Consider the following 23,217-nt stretch of genomic DNA (forward strand, 5'->3'; position numbering starts at 1 on the left):
GCTCAGATTATGACATTTCTCGAAAGGAAGTGTATATTTTGTGGTATGCCTTTCAACACAAAGCCTCAACACATTTTAAAAATACAGTAGTTTTCATTTTCCAAATATTTTCTGAAATAAGATGAAAGAAAACCAAAAATCACTGCAAATGTCAGCATGTGCGAAAAATAAATAAAAATTCTGTGTAGTTGACTAAAACCTACCCAAATGCCAACTAAACGGCTTAGAGCCAGGGTGTAAATGTCCTCAGTAGTCTTTGAATTTCATAACTGCAGAGAATGTAATTTACATTGGAATTAAAATGACGCTTTAGACTTACTGATCCTATCTCTCAAATGTGTTCTATGGTAGTTATTGATATTTGTTGTTGACCATAGTTATGTTTTCAAAGGTACAGTAAAGGAAACCTTAGTGTTTTTTTTATGTTTTACCCCAGTGACACAATATTTGTTGTACAGGGTGATCAGACATTACCTCCTCAATCCTTCCTTGTCCAAGTCCTTACTACCTGAGGTGTATCCAGCTCCCTCCTCACACTACATCTAAACCACAAACAGTCCTCCTTCTACTTCCTCTCCTCACCTCCCCTTCCCTTAGGGGCCTTCCCTCACAAAAAGGCCAAAGAGGTGGAAGAGCCCAGCATTTTTTCCTTTTTTCTTGTGTCGTCTACTCTAGACATTGCTGTGTGGATCTGTCTGGGCAGGTCCTCATACTAAGCATTTATGTTCCTGCTTGTATCAAATTGTGTTCCTGGCCTAAGATAGGTGTGCATGGCTTTCTGCCGGGAGCCAGGACTTGGCACTCTTTCTTTGGATTCCTGCAATTTGTTTTGTAGGTGTGGGTGGGTAAGATTTGTACTTTTCTTCATTGCCCAGCTCTGCTGCAATTTCTTTCTACCTTACTGTTGTGGAAGATGAAAGCAGGCTGATCTTTATGAGTGTTCCTCTCTGCCTTTTCCAGGTGTTGTGGTTGCTGGAAGACAGTGCCTATCTGGCTTTTATCATTGCTTTCCATTGTTCTGTGTGTTTTGGGTCACTGTATGTGGAGGTCGGGAAGGCGTGCTTTAATGATACTCAGCTAGCCTGACTCTGCATGTTTGGTTCCAGGAAGGATAGACCTTCCCGTGAACTTTGTTGTCAGTGGTGGTCCTGGGATGCGTCAGGTGCCTGTCGCAGAACGCAGGGCTATCGGGCATCGTTCTATGGCCAGTTTGTAGTTTTAAGAGTTTCTCTTGGCCAGGTAGTTAAGGACTGTGACAAATAGCCTGAAGATAAGGATTTAAGTCCTGCTGCTGCTGTAACCATATGTCTGCTCTACCATAAGGTGTTTTGAAGGCTTCTGAAATCAGTCACTTTCATAAATCTATGGACTGCCTTGCACCCTGGTCACCGATTGGTGCACTCTGATACTAGCTATAAGGATCATCTTCTTCTGAGCCTTGAGTGGTCTTCTATTTTACATCAGCCTTCTCTTTTTTATAAGTCTGCCTTTCTTTTATGGTATGTTGCAGAGAGAGCTGAACTGAGCTCCAGTGACATGTTACCACAGCATTTTCCATTTTGGATCCTCTTGTTCTTGAGCTTTATCTTAAAGGCTTCCTGTGGCTTCCTGTGTAGCCCTTGTATGACCTTGCAGGTATTCCAGTCCACGGGTGGTATTGGAGTTGATAGGTTGTACGTCCTCTTACTTCGATTTCCTATGCACTCGGTAGGATTGTGGTATACACTCCTGTATGTGTCCGGTCCTAGGGATCTCCTGGACACTTGAGGTGGCACAGCCTGGTCTTGGGTAATGGCACTTTTGGCTCTTTAGTCAGGCTTCTTTTCCCCCAGGATCTCTCCTGACTGCCTCAGTGCCTTACTTGCCTTCGTGTGTTTTATACAACTCTGTTTTCTTTGTTCTTTGCCTATTGCTTTGGTGTAGGTCTGGTACTGACCTGTTGCTGGGTTTTCCGCTTTTGTCAGTATGAATAGTTCAGGCTTGCATTTGGGGTCCTCTGCTATGAAACATGGCCTGGTTTCAGTTTTTGGTTACCAGTGACTTTGACTTTGGATTTGTCTTAGCTGGAGTCCTCTGGGGTGTTGACTGCAGAGCTTGAATTTGTGGTATGCCCCCTCTCCTACAGGGGTGTGGAATTTAACACAATATCTACTTGTCCATAGGACGTGTTCCTTCAGAAATCTAAATGTCCTGTAAAAACAAATATACTTGTCCTTTGGGCTGGAGGTAGCAGTAACAATGGTTCGAGAGTTGGAATGTTCTTTTGACTCTGTGCAAACCTACTTAGTTACATGTTTTATTGGTTTTGGACAAACTCTTCTCTAATCTTTTCACACACTTGGAACAGTTGGATATTTAATCCTGACAAGGGCAGAAATAAAACTTCTTCCAGGGTGGGGAAAAAGTGGTTGGAGGGAAAGTGAACCTGTAAACACTCCACATATTTTCAAATGAGCAAATCTACACATGCATCTTTGCTCATGCATTCAACCACACATACATTCACACACGCATACACATACCCATGCACACACCCATACAAACACAAATACACACATGCATACAACACCCACTCACACACAACACCTCCCACCCCTGTCGGACGCCTGACTTACCTTGTCCGGCGAGGAGGTCGTCCGGCAGGGAACAGGAATGGGCGCTTCCACCACCGGCAGCGCCCCGCCATCAGGACACCGCCAGGCCGTATTAATACTCGTAATACGGCTGGTGGAGTCCTTTTGGCGGGGCCGGTCGGTGGTGAAACCGCCTATGCACCTCCACCCACCAGCACGACTACTGCAGGATTTCCGCCCAAAATGTGGTGGAAATCCTGCAGTATTCGTAATATAGTGGGCAGAACACCGCCAGTACTGGCGGCCTTCTGGTGCCCGCGGCTTCGGCGGTCTTTCAAAAAGACTGCCAAAGTCATAATGAGGGCCTATGTCTTTGTGAAAGGTGAAGGCTACAGCATACTAGGATGTGCATATAGTGAATGGAAACAATTTCTAGAGGACAAGACTTACTGGCCCGATCAACATGCCAGCATTTTTAATTGCAAGACGAAGGCTTAAAAGTCTAGTTCCAATGTTTCTTCTCAGGTGTAGAAGTGTTTGCCCAAACGTGATTCCTTCTTGGACTTTGAGTTGGTTATTTTTTTCCACTGGCATTAATTGAACATCCTGTTCTTCATCTTAGAGACCATCCGATAGAATGTCTTGGCCCATAAGCAGCCGCTGTAGTTCCATATTGAGAGGAAGGTCTGACATCCTTATTCTGTGCCTAAAATTAAAAAAATAAATTATTTTTCACTCATTGGTGGGTCACGATGCTGAACGCCTTCCTCTCGAGAGATGTAAGAGGATGGTAAAGATCGTGTTTCTCTTACTTTGTTTAGCAGTAGGAAGGAGTAGGAGGACTTTTATTGTTTTAGCTACATCACGTGGTGTCTGGAGGCAGTAAGTACCTGGATGAGAAAGCGTAATTGGAATAATGAAGAATAAGTACCATGCTGCTGTATTTATTTGGTGCAGTGTATATGTCCTCTTCTGCATTTTCCTGAGGAAAATAAAGGATTACATTCAAAATGTTATCCACACTATATTCTGCATGTATTGGAATTTGCTGCGTTTCCCCCTGGTAACTTGTGGCAGGTTTGACTTGTCGTAGTTCACTGGGGGGAATCTCCAAGGACTCTTGTTTCCCACAGTACCCAAAATCCAATCCCTGCATAAACAAAGTTTTGTACAGGATGAGAGATTCACTGGCCCACTTGTAATCGAGGCATTTGTTGGCTCTTTGAGTACTAATGAGTTCTGTGAACACCAGATACCAGAGGGAAGCATTGAAAGGTCTTAAGGTGGAATTCCTCTTGCTGGTTCACAAACTCTTCATGATACTTACATTTGAAAAGAAGGGTTGATGTTGAAACAAATGTAAGATCTGTGTGTTGTATAATTGTGTTTTACTTTCTTAAAAGGACATGAAGTTGCTGCATCAGTTTTTTCATTCAGGATTAAGGATGAGGAAGAGGCGTGTGAAATGGAACATGAAGACATTAAGAGGAATGAGGGCAGCAGTTGTTCCTCGGGTAAGTAATTACTGCTTTGCTTGTTACATTTACAGTCATGAGATAATCATGGTTGTTCTGCTAGGGTATCTCAGGACACACTAGCTTATAGCATAACAATGTATATAAGGTTCAGACAGTAGAATTACCAAGAAAGAATTAGATGTTCTTTCGCTGTATCGCAGTCAGGTTTTTGCACTAATCACAGTACAGGAACGGCTGTGGTGGTGGCCATGGACAACTTGTGCAGGCCATTGGACCCAAATGGATATGCAGCCTTGTTCCTTTTAGAAACTTCTTCAGCTTTTGATACTCTCTCTCAAGACATCTTCATTCAGCAACTTTATAAAATGGGGAACTTCTCCCAGGCCCTTAAATGTATTGTTTCCGTTCTAGTCGACAGAGCACAGGCAGTTTTGCTTTGCCCCTCTCACTTTAGCAACTGATTCAAAAGCCCAGGTTGTGCTCTGGGTTCCTGGGTTCCTCTTTGAGCACTGCATTATTTAGCATTTATATGTTTCTCCTGGCAGAGCAGTTTGCTCTTTGGCTTTGGCATCGTGTAATATGATGATGACACGCAGATTATTGTCCCAATTTCTGAAAACGCCTTAACCACCCAAGCCAATTTTCGATCCCATATGAGGGTAGTAGCCACCTGGAAGCATTCCAGCTGTCTCCGTCTAAATTCAGATAAAACTGAGGTTCTTTTGCTTGACAGATAAATCCATATTTGATTTGAACTGAGTGGTGACCTATAGAATTGAGAACTGCCCCCATTCTAGTTTCCTAGGCTAGGAATTTTGGATCCTTTGTAGATTATGATTTATCCACGACCAGCCAAGATAACTGCTTTTTCATGTTAAAAATGCCGCATTGAGGCATGAAAAACAGTGATTCAAACCACGTTTGTATCTAGATTTGGTTATGGGAGCTCACTGTAGTTGTGTATCTCAGCTGTCTTATTCGCTCAGCTTCAGGTGGTCCAAAATGAGACTGCTAGGTTGGTTCCCCCTCTATTCAGAACCGCTCACATAGCTCACATAGCTTCTGAAGGCATTGCACTGGCATGCACTTTGAAAGAGAACTACTTTAAAGTTCCTGGTTCACAGGACGCTTGCTCCCTATTCTCCTGAACGTAATCTTCACTCTGCATATGCGTCATAGCTTGTTGTCACTAGGATTTCACGTAGCAGGACCAGCAGTTCTATGTATTGGATATGGGACATCTATGGTTCTTGTCTTACAGACTTGTTATGACTTCGAAAGAGAGTGCGGACTTGTAGCTTCAATAGAACATAACAAACAGAACAAGAATAGGTACACAATCCAATATATCTTTTTCTGTCAGTGTGCTCACTGGAGTTGTTAGATATAATAAATAAATCACCGACTATCTCTGATTTCTGAACTCCTGTGTTACTATCTGAAACACTTCTCTTTTGGAATTGGTCACTACTAATTTGCATGGGGACATTGTGCCCATTGTTTCTCTCATATTAATTTAATTTGCCTGTTTGACTCATAAAATTGCCAACATGAATTGGGGATACTTAGAAAGATGGTTTCTGTTTGCTTTTAGTACACTTATAATTGGGTGATTGTTGTGGTATCATGGTGTATTTTATTATTCACATACTTTTAACTTCATGACACTTATATCGTCAGTATAATGCCGATATATTGTGGAACGATTTTAATGTTTTGGTTGTTATCTAATTAGATATTAGCGGAAGTATAGGTCAAAATAAGTGATTATGTTATTATTTGTTTTGTCAGCCTTGATAAAGTCCTTAGTAGCACGAAACACGTGTCGGCTGATTTTGGGTGAATCTTACAATCTATCTCCTTATTGGATGAAAAGGAAATCCTTCCGCTTCAAGTCATCAGAGTGGATGAATTCCACTCACATAACCAATTGATTGATTTTTCTTTTATGTATTAGGAATGCCTTAATGGAGGAATTGTTTCGTTTGTGACTTAATTATGTAATTTTTAAATCTTTGTTAACATTTTATGTAACATCAGGTTATTTGTCATATTACTTTAGTTGTGTTGTAATTTTTTGTACACCTTTTTGGGTAAATGTGCTATATTTATATTATGTGGATTAAATTTAATGATTAAATAATACGTTCTTTTGAAAGCATCACGTACCATACTGATACCACATTTGAGTACATCATTTATGTCAGCATAGTTCTCTGTCATAATTTAGGGATTTATGAACTCATCAGATTTGATAGTGTATTAATATTTTTTCATGTGTGCTCCATTCCCATTTTGGATACCAGCAGTCGTGGCTTCTGTTTTCACACACCTAAAAGGCACAACACATTGCCATTAGACTGGAGACCAGTTTCCATCATTTCAAGCAAAAAATGAACATTTGGCTCTTCCAACAATTTAAATTTCTTTTCACTTATAACTGTATTTTAGTGCCAGGATGCTCTGCTTTTGGGCATCGGTGTACAGTATCTGACAAGAAATTAAAATTAAAGACAGTAAAATCAGAATAGACAAAATGACTCATATTGTAAAAGTTCAATACCTAAGCAGATTCTTGACTTGAAAAATCGCAACATACAGTACAGTTTAGGCATTGTTAATCTGCCAGAGTATGTGGAAGGCCAAAGCTGTCTTATTTATTTATAAAATATTTTTTCTAAGCTATTTAGTGTAAAATATCCCAAGAATTTGAATTTAGGAAGTCAATTGTATCCCATCTCTTCGGAAGACAAATTAAACAAAACAAAGGCAAACTATCTGCAAAGTGCTACATCATAATCAATTAGATATGATACAGAAAGCAGCAAGAGAAATACCACCTTTGACAGTTATGTTGATAAGATTTACATTTATTACGATTTAGCCAAGGAAAAGTTGTGACTTCCATTTAAAGACAACAAATATAAACCTGGCCTATTTGATCCTTCTGCTTTGAAGGATTTGGAAGGGTGGTATGTCTGTATCCTTTAACTCTCTGGTGAATTTAATTGCCTTGCTAGATTGACACCATCCAATATCCATGGACGAATAGGACTCTGAAGACCTCTGAAATGTTTATAAATCTATTCCCTTTTTTAATATTACTATATTTTGTAAGGTTATAATGAAAAAATAGCAGGGAATTGATACTGCTGTTGTTCCTTTCTAGTTTGTTCCACTGAGTTTCACTAGTTTGCTGGACATTTCTCTATGTGTGTTTTGTCTTTCATGTGTTTGTGTGTCTATCCTTTTGTGAGCTACTTTTTTAGCACTACTGCTCATAACATCCTCTGGTTAACCCCGATGACGTTATGAGCATAATCCTTATGGCTGACTGGATTCTGTGTCTTGCATGTAAGTTTAAAATGGTCTGTGTAAATGTTAGTGGAATTCGGATATATGATGAAAGGGAAAGAAATAAATGACTACTTAGATAAACATACGTCCAATGTTTGTTTGCTTCAAGAGACAAAAATTAATGACAGCATTTTGTCTTCTATGGTTAAAGTCTGGATTGGCAATTGTGTTTCTTCTCCAGCAGTTGGGAGACAAATGGTTTTGCCGTTCTCTTTTCTAGGAAAATTCAGTTCCAAATAGATAAACACTGTGACACTTGTATTAGATTTATACATGCTGAGGTTAAACTTGATACATTCCTACTACCTTTCTTGCCTCATTTTATTTTGTTTATGATTTCCTTTGTTGCTTACTATAATTCAAATTTTGCCTTACGTTTCCAGTAGAATACCAATCACAGGGGAGCCTGTTACAGCTTTCAGGGGCGGCTGGACCCCAGTTTGTTTTTTAAGTTATCCATCTGTTTTTAATCTACAACCCACCACCTAACGCCTTTGTCTCGCCTCTTGCCATGGCTCCCACTCACGGTGGACCATATCAAGGGCAGGAGAGCGCTTCCGCTACTATAAATGGCTCTGTGAGTGTCTTGCTGTTTATTTCCTTGTAAGCAGCCTGCTGCCACTTATTGAGAGGTGCCTGGCTTCCACCACACAGCAGATATACTTGAGGTTCTTGCCTCATTTTATTTTATGATTTCCATCATTGCTCACTACTATTTTTATTTTGCCTCACTTTTCCAGTAGAATACCAATCACAGTCTGTGACAGGTTTCAGGGATGGCTGGACCTCAGTTTGTTTTTTAAGCTAGCCACCTGTTTTTAATCTACACGTGCTACAGAGTGCCTTGGTCTCTGCCTCACTCCACAAACTCATGGCAGACCATATCAAGAGCAAGAGAGTGCGTCCGCTACTCCGAAACGCTCAGTGAGTGTCTTGCTGTTTATTTCCTTGTAGGCAGCCTGCTGCCACTTATTGGGAGGTGCCTGGCTCCCACTACACGGCGGCCATACTTGAGGATCTTGCCTCATTTCATTTTGTTTATGATTTCCTCCGTTGCTCACTATTATTTAAATTTTGCCTTACTTTTCCAGTAGAATACCAATCAGAGGGGAACCTGTGACATGTTTAAGGGGCAGCTGGACCCCAGTGTGTTTTTTAAGTTATCCACCTGTTAATCTACACCGCGCTACAGAGCACCTTGGTCTCCGCCTCTCGCCATGCACCCCACTCATTCAGGATCGTATCAGGGCAGGAGAGTGCGTCCGCACAGCGGGCGCGTCTCTGGCGCACTAAAGGTGCACCAAAGGCAAGCCAGTCTGTCCCCGGACCCCTGCCAGTTTCTTGCCATCCGCCGACCATAAACTTACCTTCACTCGAGAAGCTCTTATGGCTCTAAACACATGTAACCACTCGGAATATGTTAAGCTTTTGCCTCATTTAATCACCACCCAAGGCATATCTATTTGTCAGCACCGTGGCAAACAAATTCAAGTACTGTTCACCACAACACATGATCACTTTGATACCAAGGCCACTCTTTCTTCCCACTTACCGATGCTACCCACTAACTGCAAGAACACTTTATCTTGTCTCCTAATAAACACTCTTTCCCTGGTAAACCATTCCATAAAATTCTCCTTGCTTATGGATACACAAGCCAGCATTAGCTTTTGTAGCTGTAACTTGGGCCAACCCTGCCTCAGGCCATGATCTTCAAGCAGTCCTCCCCCCGGGTTTTGCTATTTTCAATCATGATAGACTTGGCAAAGGGGGTGGCAGTGTGGCTGTTATCTTTAATTTGGACGTAGTTGTTCGCTGCACTCCCATTCCATCTGCCACGTGTGAAGGCCTAGCATTTTCCATAACTGTTTTCCCGCAACACACCCTCAAGGGCCTTCTTATATATCGCCCTCCTGGCCCTAGACACGCTTTCGTCCAGGAGCTCACTTGCTTGGTCAAAGCTGATATACTCCTTTCAGACTTCACAATCTTAGGTGATACCAATTTCCATCTTGAAGACTTGTCAGATAAGGATACATCACCTTTTCTTCAGACTATGTCTGGCTTAGGCCTATCTCAACTCCCAATAGGCTCCACACATATAGCAGGACACGTGCTCAATGGATTCTTTACTAATAATGTCACTTTCAGGATCATCAGAACACTTCCCCTGTCCAGGTACGACCACTGTGCTATTTTCTTCAATTTTAGCTACTCCTCCCTTTACACTCCTCCCATAGCCATCGAGAAATCTACAAACCTCCCAATTTGTCAAAAGGCTAGATGACTCTCGCCCGGAGTTGTCTAATGACCCAGACATAGCGATGTCACATTACACCACATGGCTGGACTCAACTGTTTGTGCCATAGTCACTGCCAAGTGACTTAAAATCAAGAGAACAACGACCGCCCCCTGGTACTCGGAAAGACTTCGAGGTCTTAAACGATTATGTAGGCAACAGAAAAGGAGATGGAGAACTGACTATGACAATATAGAGAAAGCCAATTATAAACAATATCTGGTGGAGTACGGAGCCCTGGTAGGCAAAGAAATGACCAGCTACTTTACCACTAAAATTGAAGCTGCGGCAAACTCTTCTGAAGAGTTATTTCAAATTATCGCAATACTTACCTCAGTTCCTAACAATTTGGACCTTGGATACACCCAATTCTACTGTGACTCCCTGGCTACTGTTTTCCAACAAAAAGTAGCATCAGTCTATAATGACTTTGTGACTGCCTCTATGACCCTCCATCCCCCTTTAGTTACAATCCCCCTACCTTAGTCAGGACTCAGTCTCTCGCAATGTATTCCCCCTTCAGTTGAGGAAGTAATAAAGCTTATTCTATCCCTCCAAAAGTGGTTAAATTAGCAGCAGAACCAATTGCCTCTATCCTCCCTCCTGTCTTTCAGATCATGTTCACTGCATTTTCCCTGCTGCCTAGAAGAAAGCCTCTGTTTTAAAGAAGCCCAAACTGGATCCGGAGGACCCAACTCACTATCCTCCTTTTACTTGTCTTCCTTTCCGCTCCAAAGTAGTGGAAAAGATCTTAAATAGGCAACTTGTTGAGTTTATTGATGAGCATAAAGTTCTTGATAACATCTAGTTTGGCTTTCGCCCTGGACACAGCACGGAAACAGCTCTCACCAAGGAAACTGAGAAGCTCATACAGGTTCTTAATGAGAGGGGTCGGGTTTCTCTTGTCTTGCTGGACTTGTCAGCAGCTTTCGACACCATGAACCATCGGCTGCTGCTGACATTTCTGGCAAACACAGGGGTCACTGGGTCGGCCTGGGACTTGCTGAACTCATTCCTCTCCGATCGTCAACAGGAAATTTGCCTCAGCGACTTTATATACCTTCCCATCTCAATTCCCTGTGGAGTCCCACAGGTTTCTTCCCTTAGTCCCCCTCTTTTTACCGTCTATGTCTGTTTGCTGGTTAGCCTTATTAAAGCATATTGCTTTTCTTTAACATCATATGCCGACAACACTCAAATTGTGGTCTTCTTTTTCAACGGGGACTCTACAGCCAGACCAGATTTTGTGACCGTATGAGGGAGATAAACGCATGAATGCCCTCTAACTGTTTAAGGCTTAATTCTGGCAAGACTGAAATCCTACTCTTCAGCACTCTCCCTTCCATCGAAACCGAGGCCTGCTGGGCATCAGAACTTCGCCCTCTCCTCACCCCCTTCAATAAAGCTCACGATCTAGGAGTCAATATGGACAATCAATTGTCTTTTACTGACCACATTAACGCTGTCACTTCATCTACTTTTTTCCTGCTAAAGTCTCTAAAAAAGGCACTCCCGTATATCATAATGCACCTTCAGAAGTTAGAAATTGCTTCTCTAATAATATCTAAGTTAGACTATTGTAATGGGTTGTTTATGTATGCTCAGCAAGTGATATTAAACAAACTCCAACTGCTGCAGAATGCTGCTGCCCTCTTGCTCTTGAAATTACCCAATTTCAGTCAGTTACACCACACATTAGGAATATGCATTGGCTCCCCGTTAAGCAGAGGGTGGTCTTCAAAATTCTTTGCTTCACTTACAAAGGTGTCAATAACAAAGGCCCTTTGTTTTTTAGCAACAAAATAAAATTCTCAGATCTTCTTCTAGTCTGCTGGCAGTAGTTCCCAGACATAAACGGTCAACCTGGGGTGGCAGAAGCTTCGTTTGTGGTGCCACCAAGGCCTTGAATGCCTTACCTATTACAGTTAAATCAGCCCTCACATTTTTGTCCTTCAGGAAGGCTTTAGAGACATGGCTATTCTCTACCAACTTAGATTTGTCTTTTGCTTAACTCTCGTTAGCACTTAGAAACCTCAGGGTATTGTTGCGCTCTACAAATATTCTTAACATTAATATTAACCTTTAGGTTTAAGATGTCTTTTATTATCTTTATAAGTGTAGTCAACATATACAACAATCATCCCACCTGCATCCAGTGGCCGGTACGGAAATATCAACCAACTTCAACAAGTGAGGGAAAGGAGAGGTATCAAGAGGGAATACGAGGGAGGGGAGTAGGTCTGGGGTGGGTGCCTAATGACAACCAGTGAAAGGAATAAGTCATCAACAATATACTAAAAGGAAAGGGAATTACTGGCATGGGGGGGCAATAGTCAGGCCATAGACAATCTACTTCCATCCGGTTAGGCCTGGTCCCTTTCATTGTATGTTAAGCGAGGGATTCACAAGTATAATAGGCACGTCAGTTCTCGGAATTTGTCAGAGAGATAATGAATACCAGGCCCCCATGTCTTGTCAAATAAAGGCAGCGGGTGCTTTGCAACTGCCATCAGCTTCTCCAACCCGAGTAAGTCCCATAGTTTGTGGAGCCAGTCTGCAAAGGTTGGGATTGATTCCGAGCCCCATCAAGAGAGGAAAAGCTGCTTAGCAGCCCCCAGCGCCAGGGTGATGGTGCAGCGTTTAGTTGACTTTAGAGTATATGTTAGTGGGTTCAGGAGTCCCAGTAAGACGTAGCTGGGGAATCTCTGTCTCATAAATGCTATCTATCGCAGCTAATACTTCCTGTCCAAAATAACTTTTTTAAGGACATTGCCATAAGATATGAGTAAGAGTGCCTGTCTGTCCTCATCGCCGCTAGCATGCGCTGTTTCCACCCATTTTCCAGAGTGCAGTCCTTACTGGGGTGTAGTACCAGTAGTGGGCTATCTTGAGGAACATTTCTTTACAAGACGTGCTACGTGCTGAAGCTCGGGCACGATGGAATATGTCATGCCACTCTCTGTCCGTAAAAGTGCATTCGCATTATGTTTCCCAACTATATTGTGCACGTGTTTTGGGGAGCTTTGATGGTGTGATAAGGAAGGCGTATATGTCAGAGAGGAGACGTTTATAGGAGAAGCAGGTGAGAAACCACTTCTCAAACTGAGTGAGGGGTCTACTGGCATGAGGACAAATCGAGGACAGGGACACCCAGTGTCGGATAGCTATGTATTGCCAATGGGATGCTAATGGAAGTCCGTAGTCTGACTGAACTTGGGAGGATTCCTTAAGGACATCAGCATCAAAAAGATCACCCACCCTTTTACAGTTAGCTGTTTGCCACATACATAAGGAAGGGTCAGTTAGTGCGGGTGGAAAGTCTTGGGTTCTCTATTTTTGGTGTCTGCGGGGAGATAGAAGTGGACAGACCCTTTTGTGGTTTTACCCTGTCCCAATACACCACAGTGGCACGTAGTATTGGTGATATCTATACTCCAGGTGGGAGATGTGCCTTTGGTAACTACTTCACCTTCCAAATGTGTCTGCCCGCCACCGCTTGGTCAATAAAGCACCAATGTTTTTCACTGCTTGGGCGGGACCACTCCACCATGTAGCACAATTGTGCTGCATGATAGTAGCTCATTAGGTGGGGGGGCCCAGCCCTCTCTAAACCTGGGGCAAATAACCTGTGCCTTCACCACCCTTGCTTTCTTTCTGTCCTAAAGGAACTCTCATCAAAGACTGTATTTTATCTAGCATCTGTTGGGGAGGTTGGAGCGGCAATGTCTGCATGACATATAACACCTTCGGTAGAAGCATCATCTTAACCGTTGCTAAGAGAGGCCATATCCTTTCCATTTAGACAGATCTGAGCGAGCTGTTCCCATGAGCGCAGCATAGTTCTGTGCGGTCCAGGATGCAGGAGTGGGGTGTATCTGCAGGCCCAAATATGTCACCCTTTACGAGACCCAGGTCAACGGGAAACCAGTCTCCAGTGAGGCTCTGTCTGCTTTGGGTATGGTGAGGTTCAAGACGGATGGATGATTTTTTAAGATTAGTTTAAACCCTGAGACTTCCCCAGAGTTTGCCATTTCCCTCATCACCGCCATTAGGGAGGCATGCGGATTCGATAAAAGAAGTAGGACATTGTCTGCGTAAAGTGTGATTTTGTGTGACGTTCCCCTCATGGTAATGCCAGAAATTTACAGATGGCTGCGTATCCATTCAGCGAAGGGCTCCATATACAGGCAAATAACAAGGGTGGGAGGGGGGCAGCCCAGATGTGTTTCCCTAGCAATAGAAAAGGGCAGAGACAGGAGTCCTTTAACTCTTACCGTCGCCTTTGGTGATGTGTAGCTGCATTGAATCCAGATGTAAAATCGCAGACCCAAACCAAAACGCGCCAACACCTCGCAAAGGTATGGCCAGTGGAGCCGGTCAAATGCCTTCTCTGCATCAATGGGCAGGAAGAGGGTAGGCATGCGGGAGGACTGTGTCTTGTTCACAAGGTGGCAGAGGCCCTTGTCGTTGTCGCTACGATTCCTCTCAGGGATAAGGCCAGTGTGATCAGAATCCACCAGCCCCTGCAGGTAGGGAGCTAGCCTGTTGGCCAGTATACCCGTAAATATCTTTACCTCACATTTAATAATGATATGGGGCAGTATGAGGAGCAGCACTTGGGGTCCTTCCTCAGTTTAGGGATAGCCACAATCGTTGCCAATTGCACATTGGGAGTTAGTGAGCAAGTAGTGATAACATCATTATATTACCTAGTCAATATGGGGGATAGGCTTGTCCCAAAAGCTTTATAAAACTCTACACTGTACCCGTCGTAACCAGGTGCTATAGCAGTCTGGAGGCGCTGTATTGCCATGAGGGCTTAATTGGGGGTTATATCCCTTTCTAAATAGGTGACATTTGCTAAGGGGGTATGAGGCAGGGGGACCAAATCCAAAAACGTCTCAATACCTTTGGCATCGAGATCTTCCATGGAGGATAAGCTAGCATAAAAGGATTAAAACTCTTGAGTGATTAGTTCCTCTTGGTGAATCAGGGTACCGTCTGCCATCATCAGCTCTTCTACCCTTTGCTGTACAGCTTGTGAGCGAAGCCGGTGAGCCAGAAGGCTTCCCGCCCTGTTCCCTCCTGCATAATATTTTTGCTTTATGCGTAGCAGGGCATATTCTGCCCTCTCCATATCTATGGCCCTCAATTGCTTACGGACCATATTGAGTTATTGCGGGTTGCTAGCGAGCCACTGCTTTTATGTGTAGCTTCAAGCTTCCTGACCGTGGTCTCTAGCTGCATTTGTTTATTACATCTGTCTGTGTTAAGGCATGTTGTGATGGCAATCAACCGACCCCTTATCACTACTTTTAGGGTATCTCACAGTAGTGTTCTTGATGTAGTTAATGTGTCATTTGTGGCCAGAAAGTCCTGTATCGTAGCTTGAATTGCTTTGAGTGTACTTTCATGGGTGAGGAGCTTAGCGTTAAGGCACTAGGTTTAAGGAAACAACGTGGATCTAAGCGGTGTGAACCTTAGGGTAATAGTTGAGTAGTCCAAAAAGGCAGCTACCCCAATGTCTATAGTGTACGTTGCTCTAGTGATACATGGGGGGGTGAGGAAAAAGTCTATTCTAGTGTACATTTGGTGTGCTGCTGAAAAAAAGGTGTAATCTCTCTCCGTTGGCTGTCTGTCACCAGATATCCGTCAGCCCCACCTCCGTCAACCACTGTTGAAAGGCTAGGAATAGTGTGCCAGTCTGACCAGGTCTCTGGGTAGATCTTTCTAACTGTGAGTCGATAACAATGTTAAAGTCTCCATCTAACAGGTCTGGTGTAGTGAGAATTCAACCCAGTGCCTCTCCTAGTCGTCATTAGGACCATAAAGGTTGGCTAATGTGAACCTATGTCCTTTTATGTCAATTCATAGTGAAAGGAGTCTACCAGGTATATCAGTATGTGTTTGCGTCACTCTCCCCGGAAAGTGTGTCGCCAAAGGTATTACCACCCAGGACCTTTTCCCAGGTCCTAACAAGAAATATTGGCGCTCAAATGATCAGGGTCGCAGCCGCTTCCAATTGACCTTGAGCAGGTGTGTTTCTTGCATGAGACAATGTCACATTTGACCTCTCTAACAAGGGAGAGGAGGGCCAACCTTTTCACAGGGTCATTAAGGCCTCTAACATTAATACTAATTATGTTGACCATTGACTTGGTGTTAGAGAGGGGCTAGTGCATGCCATCTAAGCATGTGCATAAACAAGGGGTCTCAGGTAAAGTTGCCAACGTCTGATGTCTTTGAAGGATACATTCACATATAAGTCGACATAGGGAGGGGAAAGGGGATAAACAAAGAAACAAAGTGGTTCCCCGCCTGGGAACAAAGTCGAGTCCATGTTGTCAGTACGAGGTCTCTCCATCGTAGTCGCAGAATATCAGAGAGGGGGAGGTTCTGCTGCTGAGAATGCAATTTACACCAGGAAGGGCCACCCTCCAGGACCCAAGACCATCAGTAGAGGAGGGTGAGAAGTCACCATATTGAGGTGCACATGTTGCTGGTGAACTGAAGTGTGAATACATCAGTGGTCACTATCTGCCTACAAAGCACTGTCAGGATACTACAGTCAGTGGATCAGTGCAGCTCGTTCTTTGCAACCCTTGGTCTCTGAGGGCTTCTGCAGCTTCCCTTTCTTCAGGCGAGTCTGAGCAGTGCGGGCTTGTAGCGGGGAAAGCCAGATCCCGTGATGACAGCTGGGACGAAGGGTCAACAGAGAGGGACGGTACATCCGTCAACGACCAGACCTCCTCCAATGTGCGGAAGCTCTGTGTCTTATTGTTCCATACAAATTGGAGGCGAAAGGGGTGTCCCCATCTGTATTTGATCCTTTGCTGTCAGAGGGACCGACCGCACTACAGCATCATAGATGAAAGGTCCTGATACAACCCTATCTTGAGGCCTTCAAAGTCCAAGGTAGTTTTATCACATACTCTTGACGGTAGGATTTCTTTTTGTCTATAATGGTGCAGACAAGTAAGAATATCTTGCGCCTGGCCTGGAGAGTGGACTGGATGGCCTGCCCTGTGAGTATGGTCAAGGACTATGTCTTGGTCCTTAAGCTCCGAGGTCACATGACAGAAGAGGTGGACAGTAAAGTCCTCCAGATTCCCCGGTATCGTCTGCAAAGGGATCTTTAATATGGATGTTGGAGCGGTGAGACTGGTTTTCTAAATCCTCCAGGCGATAATGCAGTTCCAGATTCCTATATCACAGTTCAAGTAGTTTTTAACGGTGATTATCCTGTTCCTCTTCACAGGAGTTGTGAGTTTGTTTGTATGAGTCTTCTCATTTGCCTGAGTCACCAATGTGTTTTCGAATGTTTCTTCTGAGTTCTTTTACTTCGATGCTATATCTTTTTTAAGAACTGCAAAATACTCCCTGAGGACCCCCCACAAAAGGATGTGTTACTGGGGCAGCATCCCCCATCAGCCCCACCAATTCAGCTGTGCTACTCAGGCCAGTGGAATTATCTTTGGGTGAGTCTGCTTTTTTTGCCAGAATTTGGTGAACAGTTCCTTCAGGGTACTGTCCTTTTTGGTGTTGCACTGGGAGGCCATTGCGGGATGGGGCAGGCCTCCTGTGTCAACAAGGAAAATGTAGGTTGAGGTGGTGAGATGTATGCTAGCGCTCCCACTGTCACAGATTTAGGCAAGCCCAGCCACCTGCAGGGCATCCACAGCTGTCAAGGAAGCCCTGTGTCAGAAACCCAGAGGCACAGGAAGGTCCAGCCCTGCGACTCATCTCGGAATCACATGTGGTGCTAGTTGCGAAGGGCCTCCGTCAGTCATGGCAACCCCTTGTCTGGGGGGGAAAGCGGCACTGATAGCAGAGAGTGGCAGAAGCAGAGGGATCCAGTCGACCAGGCCTGTGCGTGAGGAGATTTCCAGTGGAAGGAAATGGGAGGAGGTCCCCTATCGCCCAAAAAGGGCTCAGCCCAGGCTATGCAAGCCTCCTCTGAGGGGGACAATGCCTCTGGGCCTCACAACTGTCACAGGATCATTGTGTCTGCCCCTCAGCAGCAGACAGTCACAGTAGACACCACACTAAGTGCCAGCTGGTCCCTCCTAGATCCGCACAGCTCCCAGGCGCTGCACCCAAGACGGTCAGGTAGGCAGTTATCTTTTCCTACTTTAAAAAAATAAAAAAATTCTCCAACACTCCTCTTTCATACTCCAGAATTTACTATTTAATGTATGTAGGAGGCTGGCCTGGTTTGTAGTGGGTACCTTGGGTACTTACACCTTATACCAGGTCCAGTTATCCCTTATTAGTGAAATGTAGTAGTGTTCTAGCAGCTTAGGCTGACAGAGGGAGCTATAGCAGCGCAGCCTAGGCTAAACTAGGAGACATGCAGAGCTCATGTAATAGTACTTTTACACAGTACTTTTACACAAGTAAATACAATACTCAGTGTTAAAGGTATTTATTTGGGTGACACAGTACCAAAAATATCTAAGAGGAAATACTCCTTCTGGAGGTAAGTATTATACACAATATATACACTAGACACCAAAATAAGGTAAGTAATTAGACATAGGATAGTGCAAACAATAGGAAATGCTGTAGAATGCAATGGGAGAAAATAAGTCTAGGGGCAACACAAACCATATACTAAGAAAGTGGAATGCAAATCACAAATTCCCCCTAGACAAGTGTAGTGTGTGCAGAATCGCTGGGAGAGTAAGAATACAGTAAAGGTAAGTAAAGTACCCCACCCCAGAGCCCAGAAAAGCAGGAGTAAAGTACTGCAAGTTTCCTTAGGACACACTACACCTCGTGATATGGATTATTGCAGTAACCAACCAAGTCTGCAAACAACAACTGCTGGATTCCTGGGCCCTGAAGACCTGCAAAAGAAGGGGACCAAGTCCAGAATTCGAAAGAAGTTCCAGGAAGGACAGGAGCCCCTGCCAACCCAGAAGAGGGTGTAAAAGAAGAGTCCCCGGTTGGACGAAGACTGCAGGAATGCACCCTAGGAAGATGCCAGCGGGTTCCTGTGTGATGCAAAGGATGTCCCACGACGTGAAGACAGATGCAGACGTGATTTCGTGTTGGAAGTCGCCAACAAGCCTTGGTTACGACAAAGTTGCGTTTTGAGTCAAAATGGCGCTAGCTGGACCCAGGAGGGACCTGTAGGGCCTCAACTTTGTGTGAGGAGGAAGAGGGGGCTCTCAGTACTTTAGAGAGCCCTCAGGATGCTAGGCAGCACCCACGGTAGTCCCAGGACACGGGGACAAAGGAGGTGCAAAACGCAGATGGTGCAGCACTACAAAGAAGGGTCCCATGCCGCCGGAGGTCAACTCAGTGAGTTGAGCGTTGCAGGATAGAGTGCCGGAGACCTGGACCAGGCTGTGCACAAAGGAATTTTGCAAATAGTGCACAGAGGCCTCAGGAGGTGAGCAAGACGCGGTGCACAGGGGTACTGTCTCTTTCAGGGAAGGCAAGGTCTTACCTCCTCCAAATTGCGTCAGCAGGACCTCAGGACAGTCTGTGTCGATGGGGTCCACCCTCTGTGTTTCTAGGAGCACGCTCGTCGCTGTAAGAGGAGTCCAGGAGTACCGGTCGTCGACTTGGAAGGTGCCTGCGTGAGCAGGGGAGTGACTCTGTCACCCCACAAGAGATTTCTTTGTCCTTCTGGTGCAGGATGAAGACAGGGAGTCCTCAGAGCGTGCACACCGTGAAAACTGTTGCAGTTGTTGTCTAGAGCTGGAGTTGCAGAAGAAAATGTTTCCTTGTGGATATTTTGTTGCTGTTACAGCGGTTCCTGGAGCAGGCTGCGGTTGATCCGAGGTCAGAGAATGAAGTAGTAGTTGCAGAGGATTCCTGCTGGAAACTTGCAAGTAGAATCTGAAGAGAACCCACAGGAGAGACCCTAAATAGCCCTGAAAGGGAGATTGGCTACCTTAACAGGTAAGGACCTATCAGGAGGGGTCTCTGATGTCACCTGCTGGCACTGGCCACTCAGAGCCCTCCAGAGTGCCCCCACACCTTGAAAAGCAAGATGGCCGAAGTCTGGGAGACACTGAAGGAGCTCTGGGCACCACACCTAGGGTGGTGATGGACAGGGGAGTGGTCACTCCCCTTTCCTTTGTCCAGTTTCGCGCCAGAGCAGGGGACAAGGGGTCCCTGAACCGGTGTAGACTGGCTTATGCAAGGAGGGCACCATCTGTGCCCTTCAGAGCATTTCCAGAGGCTGGGGGAGGCTACCCCTCCCCACCCTGTAACACCTATTTCCAAAGGGAGAGACTGTAACACCCTGCTCACAAAGGAAATGCGTTGTTCTGCCTTCCTGGGACTAGCTGCTCAGACCCCAGGAGAGCAGAACCCTGTCTGTGAGATGGCAGCAGCTGTAGCGGCAGTGCAAGCCTCATAGCGCTGGTTTGGCAGTACTGGGGGTCCATAGTGGAGCCCCCAGGATGCTCCCCAATACCAGATTTGGAATGGGGGGACAATTCCATGATCTTAGACACCTCACATGGCCATATTCGGAGTTACCATTGTGAAGCTACATATAGGTATTGACCTGTATGTAGTGCACAGGTGTAATGGCGTCCCCGCACTCACAAAGTCTTGGGAAATGGCCCTGAACTATGTTGGGGAACCTTTGCTAGTGCAACGGTGCCCTCACACTTAGTAACTTTGAACCTAACCTTCAGCAAGTGAAGGTTAGACATATAGGTGATTTATAAGTTACTTAAGTGCAGTGAAAATGGCTGTGAAATAATGTGTGCGTTATTTCACGCAGGCTGCAGTGGCAGTCCTGTGAAAGGGTTTGTCTGAGCTCCTTATGGGTGGCAAAAGAAATGCTGCAGCCTATAAGGATCTCCTGGAACCCCACTGCCCTGGGTACCTAGGTACATATACAAGGGACTTATAAGGGGGGTCCAGTGTGCCAGTTGAAATTGGTAAATGAAGTCACTGGCCTACAGTGACAAATTTAAAAGCAGAGAGCGCATAAACACTGAGGTTCTGATTAGCAGAGCCTCAGTGACACAGTCAAGCGCTATACAGACACACACATTAGGCCATAAACTATGAGCACTGGGGTCCTGACCAGCAGGATCCCAGTGAGACAGGCAAAAACATACTCACATACAGGTAAAAATGGGGGTAACATGCCAAGGAAGATGATACTTTCCTACAATGTCCTCAATAATGTTTTTCATTTGATCTTTAATCTCAAAATAGATCAGATTGATATTTCAAACCATGCAATGATATCCTAATTGTTAAAATTAAAATTACAAAATTATTGTCCCAGGTGGAAATTAATGTTAATGGCCGTTGTTTATAAGAATATTAAAGATAATTTACCAAATGCTATTGAACATTACTTTGCTCCTAATCTTGAGGAGCACACTTCCAAGATAATTTGATAGGATGTATTTAAATATTTAAATCTAATATAAGAGGTACATTAGTTTCCATGATGGCTCATGAGAACAACCTATTCAATTCAGATATTGCTAGTTTAGAAAAATCAATTGCTAAGTAGTAACTGATTGTTTATTTCATATAGTAACATTGATTACAAATTGAAACTACAAAACATTTATCTGAATACATATCTTTACTCAAAGATTGTAAAAGACAAGGTTCACAGATTTCTAATGAAAAAGCTAGACTATATTTTTAAGGTTAAACAGATATCGTAAACTCCTAACTAATTGTATTTGGATCAAAAGAGATAGAAATCAAATACATGCTATCTGTTCAACTAGTAAGAAAGTTCAAATTTAAGAAGTCAAGCCAATTGGCAGAAAATAATATACCCAGGTAATTTAAACCCCTATGATTAAGGGAGCGGTGTTTGGGTCTAAACTGGTAACAAGCTCAGCGAACAGTCAGAATCTTCAGCATGCTTGGAGTTGGAGCACAACAAAGCAATCTGGGGAGGAGGGGTGGCAAAGGGGGAAGGTGTCCTTTCATTGTAATCTTGTACCCTTGTCATCTATGTTTTCAAATCCGAAAAGTTGGTTTCTCAGCCTCTCGCAAAGTCAGGCTTCCATAAGCTGCTCATGCTTCCAAATGCAGAAGGGTACTCATATTTCACCAAAGTCTGAACCTCTTAGTGGCATTTATTTAAGGTGAAGAGGCTACTATCCACCTCCAAGACACCTAGGGACACACTTCAATAGTACAAGTTAGATTTCTGCATGTTGGTTGATTGAGCAGCACTGTAATCTGTGAACGGTAAACGTTTATTTTTTAGCAGATCCGTGTCATGTGGTAAAAGATTTTATTGGTCAGCCCACATCTGGAACACTCTTCTCTATTATTTGAAAATATTTGTTGATGCATCAGGGGTAGGATAGGTCCTATACAAAACAATTTAAAATAATTAATTAGAACTTGGCATTTTGGGAAATTTAAGGAGCTTTTGAAAGCATTCTTCCCCACGTGACCTCATCTATTTCTGTGCCCACTTCTTCCTCCCACTTAGACCTGAGCTCTAACAGTGTACTCTTCGACTGCTGCAAAAACGCTCTGAAAATCTGTCACTACTTTAATTTTAGCAGAGATAGAGCAGACCAACTCATGCGCTAGGTGTTAGGGTGCTACCCCATTGTTTGCCTTTCATGTTTTGCAAATAGCACAAAGTCTGCAATGTATGCTCATTCTTCAAAAAGATCACACACTGAAGATTCCTGTCTCCCCCTCAAGTGTCAATTTCATCCTAGTAACTACTAACTTGCAGAGGAAGACCCGTAACATATGATGTCCGGATGTTAGTTTGTTGTAAACATTTGCCCCAGTTGTAGTAAATTGCTGAAACTCTCCACAACCATTCTTGCTCCTCCTTTTTGTTCTCTGGAAAACACCCATTAAGTTGACACGGGACGGGTGTATTGCTGATACTTAACTCTCTCCGTTCCCTTTGGTCATATATCCAGAGCTTTGTCCTTTGCAACTGTGATGCAATATAATACAATTCATACTCCAGGGGAGCAAGGCCTCCTTCAACTATAGGGAGTGGGTGTAAATTGGCAACTGCCTATTTACATGCTCAGTGAACAGCCAGAATCTTTAGCATGATTGGAGTTGGAGCACAACAAAGCAATTCGAGGAGACGGGGTGGCGGAGGGCTGGGGTGTGTGCACCTGGAATATGCTACTTTTGCTCCACTTCACTTAAGGCTGGAGAGTTTGCCGATGGTGTCAAGTGGTGCAAATATCTGTTCAATGTGAGCATCAATAATCTGTATAAAGTTAGATGAAGTATGTTTTTCAGTGATAAAATGTGAGACTTTGGGTTGGTGGTTGACTGGGATGAGAGCCCTGGTCAAGCAACAGCCACAATTCCTTGCAGGGCGAACCACAAAAAGCCACTAAATTAACCTGTGCTTAAACCTGGGTAGCTTGGTACAAAAAGCAGTCAGACTTAACTTAGAGGCAATGTGTAAAGTATTTATGCAATACATAAACAGAAATAAAGTGAAAACACAGCACAAGAAAAATAGAAAAACATTTTAGAAACATAGAGTAAATTTTAATAAATTATTTGACA

At 44.0% G+C, this 23,217-nt stretch overlaps 1 protein-coding gene across 5 annotated transcripts in view; it reads left to right on the plus strand.

The window, feature by feature from the left end:
• Positions 1-23,217, plus strand: part of LOC138298898 (zinc finger protein 37A-like) — a 152,040-nt gene that overhangs the window by 106,389 nt on the left and 22,434 nt on the right. For 4 of the 5 annotated variants that reach the window (XM_069236911.1, XM_069236913.1, XM_069236914.1 and 1 more), the window contains one exon: positions 3,977-4,087. In XM_069236911.1, the coding sequence (XP_069093012.1) occupies positions 3,977-4,087 (111 nt within the window). The remainder of the gene's footprint in view (positions 1-3,976; positions 4,088-23,217) is intronic. The other variant, XM_069236915.1, reaches the window with a different exon arrangement.

Source organism: Pleurodeles waltl, chromosome 1_2 (assembly GCF_031143425.1).
Source record: "Pleurodeles waltl isolate 20211129_DDA chromosome 1_2, aPleWal1.hap1.20221129, whole genome shotgun sequence".
In the NCBI taxonomy this organism is placed as follows: domain Eukaryota; kingdom Metazoa; phylum Chordata; class Amphibia; order Caudata; family Salamandridae; genus Pleurodeles; species Pleurodeles waltl.